General features: G+C 41.6%; 1 protein-coding gene across 5 annotated transcripts in view; it reads right to left on the minus strand.

Moving 5' to 3' along the window:
• mprip (myosin phosphatase Rho interacting protein) overlaps positions 1–6,014 on the minus strand; it is a 38,045-nt gene extending 32,031 nt beyond the window's left edge. For 4 of the 5 annotated variants that reach the window (XM_072667547.1, XM_072667548.1, XM_072667546.1 and 1 more), the window contains exon 1: positions 5,011–6,014. In XM_072667547.1, coding sequence (XP_072523648.1) covers positions 5,011–5,133 — 123 coding nt within the window. In that variant the 5' untranslated portion in view covers positions 5,134–6,014. The remainder of the gene's footprint in view (positions 1–5,010) is intronic. The other variant, XM_072667550.1, reaches the window with a different exon arrangement.
• Positions 6,015–7,342: the final 1,328 nt, after the last annotated feature.

Genomic DNA, 7,342 nt, shown 5'->3' on the forward strand with positions numbered 1-7,342 from the left:
TTTCCTCCACACATTGAAGGCCTGCTTCCTCTGCAAAGCTCCTCTTCTAACCCTGCAGCCCTCCTGCCGGCATCAGGTTTAACTTCCAATTTCCTCCCAGGCTAAGTCCTAGGGGCGCGGGCCGTTCCCAGCGGGCCTCTTTATCCCAGCATCCCTCTCACCCCTGGATGCACTCTCTGAGTCTTGCAGGCTCAGGACCCCCCTCGAGACACCCCCCTCCTGCCTCGGCCCACCAGTCCCCTTCTTGCAGACTGCGTTGCTGCTTCTGAAGTGCGAGCGACCTTTGGGAAACTCCAGTTTCCCAACCCACATTTCCTTTCACAAGCCCTCCTCCCACCTCTTGCCTCGGCCTCCCACACCCGGCAATCCAGCTCCCTGATGCAGACGAGAGGGCTACAGATAAACAAAGCAGACTTTTTTTCCAATAAAGACACGGGAAAAGGTGCTTTCAGCTCGGGCAATGGTTGTATCATTTGGACTTTGTTAAAAGGACCCATCTGCTAGGAGTTTGGACAAATGGCTGATATCACCAAATCCACTACGTAACAGCAAGTCTCTTGCTTACTGATGCACTTATGGGGCATTACAGGATTCATTAAGTAAAATCTGTAGTCTCAATAAATAACACCAGCAGACATGTCAAATACAATCTTCCATAAAGATCTGAAGTGTAAGCAAAGTCCTTTTGGTTCTTTTCACAGACCGTCCTGACTGTTGTTCCTCTACGGGCTACTCAATGATTAGACCAACTATTAGGAGGTCTATTTCTAGTAACTAGTGTCATCAAAAACAGTCAATCTACTGCCCAAAAATCATTACAGATCTGAAGCTCGAGTGGTGTGATACAGCTCTGTTACTTTATAATTCATCCCATTGAAACTGAACCTGACTGTAATTCTTGGTTACAATGCAACTCCCAACGATCTTCTTTACTGACGTTGTAAAAGTTGAGTGGAGTGGTCTTCACTATTTCAGACCTGTCTGCAACACAACGTCATGCCAACACAGTTAGTGGACAAACAGTAAAAACTGAAACGCTCAACAGTAACATTTTTAGCATTACCCTTCCAGCCTTTCTTTTTCACAATTTTGCCATAAAATGTCAGTCTTGTGAAGTTCACTGCACTTACCCATCGGTTTTATAGTATATTTTATACATAGAGTCACTGTTAAACTAATTTTATATCTTATTTTTCTTGGCAATAGTCCTGTATGTATCCATCTACCGTTAATGGATTTCAGCTTTCTTCTCTTTACTGAGTTATCGTTTTCCTTGCCAGGTGTATGAGTCATGGGTTTGACACTATTCAGCTGGACACTGGAGATGTTAATGGTTAACTGTTGTTCAATTACCCAAACAACAAATTCCCAATGGGGATTTTCACCTGTTAAGCTCGTAAGTTAAACAGTTTGTGCAATGCAGTGCCAGGTCTGACCCGTTTCTGTGAGTGCACTTGGTAAATATATCTAATCAGATCAACAAACACACTGTGGAACTCGTGCAGTGCCGGAATTGGAGTGCACACATAAAAAGACATGAGACCTACTCGATCTGACTGCTTCTATTTTAGCTTTAAAAAGCTTTAAAAATCTTACATGACTGTCCGAGTGCTTTTGTAAAGGCTGGCTGATTCTACTAGAGCTCTGCATTTCTATTCTAACTGTTTTACCTCTAATGCCAAAACAAAGTTCAATTAGATAGCATGTTCGCTGAGGTCATGCAATAAAAGTTAGCACTGCTGAATTGAGAAACACCTGGTCAGTAACAGCAATATGCAGGATCCTAAGGCGGCTTGTTACACAAGAAACAGCCACAGATTAGTCAGAAACACCCGACTGCACCAAAACACAGAAACCTTACGTTTTTAAAGCCCTTTGAGATTACCTTCCAAATGCTCACCCAAACACACACATGATCCGGTAGACACAAAACCGAAGGGGTGGGGGGGGGGCTGTTTTTAGTCAGTAGCTAGCTGAACTAGCATCAGCAGCAACTGCAACTGACTCTTTATTACAGTTCACTAGTCAGCAAGCCAGCTAAATGATAAAAAATAATAATTGGCTATGAATCACATTCTCAATAATTTTGTTAAATTGTTACGGCTTAGCTTTTAAGCAAGAATGCTTCCATAATGGTGGGAAGTTCTCAAACTGAGAATAATAGTGTTCAGTTTCAGCAGGACATGTAGGAAGCGTTTGTAGTTAAACCTAAACAAGCAGGAGCTACTTATTAAGAACTAGAAATTTTAGATCTAGAAACTCCAGGACTTGTCTGGAGTTGTCTGAACCAACCAGGGCCAGTTTTCCCAAAAGCGTCTAAGGGTTATCTTAACCGGTAGAGTGTGTGTTCGGTGTAAAGCCCACTTGACCATTTCAGAATCATCTTTGTGCCGAGATGCTTTTGGGAAACCCAGCCCAGTTAAGTAACGCAGCTGATACGTATCCACAGTCACCATCTTTATGTCAGCCGCTCTTCAAGGCCTTATATGGTTATACATCCTCTTCCTGCAGCCATGTTACTTTCATTGAGGGTGGGCGCACATCCATCTATTTGTATTGCAGACGAGAACAGAAAATATGAGAACGGCTCAGAGGGCTAACAAACAGCTGTACAAACACACTCGGAAAAACCGTCTAACATGAAAACATTCAAGCACGTCAACTGCTAATCAACTTATGCAGTCATGATCCCGACAGCGGCTTCCAAACATGCAACTTTAGCTAGTTTTTCCATGCATCGCTACTAATCCTATCGAGAAACAAATGAAACAGATGAGGAACTATGTTGAATAGTTACTAAACCATTTAAAGTCGTGCCCGCGCCTCTTTGCCCTCGTTTTAGTCACATGTATACTTTTTTGGCAGCTACGCCACAAGTATGAGCTACTATAAGATGATAGATCTTTTAGACGGTACATCTACCAGCATTACCTCATCTCAGGGGGATTGATAAGTGATGTAATCTGGAAGACACAGAGCAAGGGTTAACGGCTGTTTATCTCTCTCACACACACACAGACACACATGCACGCACACACTCCTCCCCACATGTGGTCAGCAAGATGCTGACACAGCTATAGGTCTTCAGTTCTGCTAAAGTGCTGTCCTGACAGAGTGTGAGTGGTCAATTAAAGCATGTGGTACACCTTAATGGTCTTAATCAGTGATGCTGCAGCATTTTGAGTTGAGTGGGGAAGCGTGTGGTGAATTTGGAGGATAAAATCAAGAGTTTTGATTATGAATTATGAGTGTGTCATAGTCACTCATCCCATTTCCAGAATGAGTGTCAGGTTTATAATCAAATCTCGTGACTGATGTCCATAACAGCTGGTCATAGTTTACTTAAGGTTGTATTTTTGTCCCGAAAAGTATTAAAATGCAGTTGTTTTCTAGTTGCATGAGGGGATGGGGGGTTAAGACAACTTCCTGGGGCCAAACCTCATGTCCTCCAGACCATCTTTAGCTCTCGGGCTCTACTTTGGGCAGTCCTGGTCTAAAAGACCGCCTCGTTCACATTCACAGTTTTTAAGACTTAATGTTATCAGGTAGTGCATTCTGCAGAGCCTAAATTCAATTTAAATCAATTCAAGATGCCTTCTCACACACCTAAAAACAGGGAATGAAGAAGCACTGGGGCAGAATGACTAATTAAGGCCTACATGTCAGCAGCAGAAACAGCAGTACGAAGCACCTGAAATAAGTCTGAAGACGTTCTCTTCAAAGCATCCTGATCACTGAAGACTTGGCAGAAGAACAGTTTTCCCTTGACCCCTTTACGCTGGCAAACAACTGGCCAGCCATTTACTGGATGGCTCCACAAAATGGATGCTGACAATTTTTGGATGCTGACACAGGCTGGTCAGATTACTCTATTACTCTCCGCTAAAAGAGACACGTTTGCGAATGGCTGTTGCTTTAATGAAACCAAATACAGCAGCGAAGAAAGAATTTCTTGAAGGAAAACAAAATCCTTCAGGACAAATTCTTCTGACGGAAACCAAACCAAATATAGAGAACCTTAAAAAGAAACAGACTTAAACCCGTTCATAAGGCTGGAGAGGTGGCGAATAACCGCAAACTAAATCAGCAGCTACTGACTTTAAACAGCAACGATTGAGGAACAGCCGAAAAAAAAAGTAGTACCTGGGGCAGTCCTGATGTATAACCTGAACTCCTCACTGGGGTCTGATGATCATGGTCATTTCTATTTGCAATGGTGCAGCTGAAAGTAGAACTTTTAATGCAGCAGTTTGGCCAATATTATTCTGAGATTCACGTGCAGTTCTGTATTGATTAATACTGAGTAGATGTTGAGCAGATGAAGCTGTTAAAAATATTTATGTGATGCTACACCTGGTATCTGCATGGAAACCATGAGTTCAGCTTTCTGAAGCCATTCATCAAAAGAGGAAACTAATCGAGTCAAAAGGCAACACTTGCATGGGTTTGGGCTGTGTGAAGAATCCGCTCTCAATCAGCGAAACCCAGAAAACCCAGATCTCCTGACTCGCCCACTGCAGCACAACCTGATGACATTACTGTCATTAAAGTTGTTATCCACTCCTTTTACCTGACTCATTTCAACCGGGATGAGCAAGGGCAAAGAGCAGATTCAGCTCTCAGTGAGGCACAGCCTGATCTTCTTGTATGGCACAGAAGATCAAGCCCAATCTCTCAGAAGACAGAGGACTTGATCAAGCCTTTTTTTTTTGCAATGCTACCATTGCCACCGAATCACAGTGGGGAAAGCCTCATTTTACCGTGACAACATGGTAGACTGAAAAACCCACGGCTGTCATGAACAGGTTAACGTTTGACAATCTCTAATCCAGCTGGAAATTCAGAAACTGTGGCTATATTGGAGGTTACACAACCCGACCTGGGGATCCTAATCCTGACTAGAATCGCCTAGTTCACATTAGTCACGTTTACACCAGGGAGGGAGACGAAATTACACAGAAACCAGCCCGGTACTTCACCGGCAAACACAGCCCAACCAACACTGTTTACCTGGTTTAGGTCCTGGTCGGTCAGAAGATGCAGCTCCCGAGGTTTAAAGCAGTTCTGACACTTGCTTTTGTTGAAGATATTCGCTTGAAACTTCCTGCAGGGGTTTTCTTTTGCAGTAGACATCGTAGCCCTCTATTTGTAAGCAACTCCCTCAGATAAGGTCCCAAATTTGACGGCTCAAACAGACAGGAATAATCCGGGTGTGATCTTCACAAGTCTCTCATCCAATTCGGGACTGACTCCACCATCCGAAACATGGTCTGAAGCACGGGTTTCTGCACGATCCAGCCCCGCGTGGAAACGCTCTGTCCTTCTCTCCGCCGGCCCGGGGGTGCAAACCTAAAATTTATAGCTAGATAGGTCTGAATCCGACTTTGTATAAACAGACAGCCAGCCAGCCAGCACGCTAGCTAGCTACCTTTCTGGCTGGTGGAAGCTGTTCAGTCCATGGCCTGCCTTCACAAAGCAGACCCGGAGTGATTAAGGAGCGCTAACGCTAGAGCTGCTGCTGCTGCTGCTGCTGCTCCACTCAGCTCAGCTCAGCTCCGTTACCGTAAACAAAACAGCCACACAGGCGCTTCTCCACTTCAAGCCTCAGCCGGACACACAGCACAAGTGCGACGACGGCAAACTCCCATTTGAAAGGAGAATAATAATAATAATAAAAAAACACTAATAATGAGGTAGTCTGACTTTAATTACAATCTTCCTCCAGCTTCGAAGTTCCCCACCGCCGCTTCTTTCGGCTAAGCTAGCCGCCTCGTTAGCTAACAAGCTAATGAAAGATCTCCTGGTAACTCAGCGCTGCTTCCAGTCCGTTTCTGTCTCCGTCGCAACCGCATGTTTTCTCTTTTGGGTTTAAAACCAAACGTTACAAGCTCGACATAACGTTACGACCGTATATGGAGCGCGGCTGGTCGGGTTAGGTCGGGTTTGCTGGGCGAACAGTTGGCGTTAGTGGCAGTAACGTGCGCTTTTCTCTCCTCTGCTCAGGCTGGACGGATCTCTCCCAGCAGAGGGAGGGAGGGAGACCCTACTCTCGTACCGTCATGTTGGAATTCCGAGGACATCTCGCGAGATTTGACTCCACCACGCCACCCAGCATCGGTAGAAGTCAAGTGAACGAGGCAGAGAGCAGGACTGAAGGTTGAAGTCTGGAAAAATAAAAAACTAAAAGTGTACATCGGTGGATAAAATACAATATGCATACATCATATAATATATAATGTGTAATCTTTGTTTCGGACGTCAATTGGGCAGTTTAATCGAGCATCTTCAATTTGGAACTGTCAACAACCTCACCTAAAAAAGCTGGACTAGAGCTGTACAACTCATCTACTCACAACATAACATAACAGACTCAAATACAAAATGTTACTGGTTTTTGTTTTTTGTGATTTTGTACATTTGTTAATTAATAATAAAAAAGGCCTTCTTGGGCTTGTTCACTTTCCCTGCACATTCTCTCTTTATTGCTCTCTTTTCACTGGCTTGTGTTTACTATAACTTCCTGTGCAAATTATAATTAAATAATCAATAAGAAATTACATAAATAAATAAATACTGTATATAATACATATCAATGTTGTGTGTATACATTTAACATATATTAAAATATGTTATCTCTAAATATAAAGAAAATATATTTATATATTTTGATAGTGATTGTTTTTAGAATATTGTTTTTCGATCAAATACAGTAGTATTCCATATATATATATATATATATATATATATATATATATATATATATATATATATATATATCATAACAGTATGTACATTATTTCAAAATGCATGGTGTTAATTAAGGGTACAATCTATAAAATAATATTGTATTAGTTGAAACAACATAAATTAATATGAAATATGTAAATATATTGTAAATATATTTTTAAACTAATATTAATATAATAATACATAATTAAATAACAGGTGACTCGATAAAATCATATAAATAAGTACATATATGAATATAACGCGGACAGACAGATTTACTACAGTGTTAGGCCTTTAAGATATACACACATTTTAAAATGGTCATATAAGAGCTTACCAAACAAAGTGAATCTGTCCTGAATGTCATAGTGTGTGTTTGATTGAACTGGGAGCAGCAATCTAATTATACACATATATTTACACATAACTACATAATCCATATATTAATTTACAATGCACATATGTATATAACACATGTAAATATGCTGCATTTAACAATAACCTACATAACATCTGTGTCGCGTTTGCAGGGCTGTAACAACATTATTCTTTATAACTAAAATATTAATCAGACAAAATATGTAAACATGTAGTCACTTTGGGAGGATGGAAT

This window comes from Salminus brasiliensis, chromosome 22 (assembly GCF_030463535.1).
Source record: "Salminus brasiliensis chromosome 22, fSalBra1.hap2, whole genome shotgun sequence".
Lineage (NCBI taxonomy): Eukaryota > Metazoa > Chordata > Actinopteri > Characiformes > Bryconidae > Salminus > Salminus brasiliensis.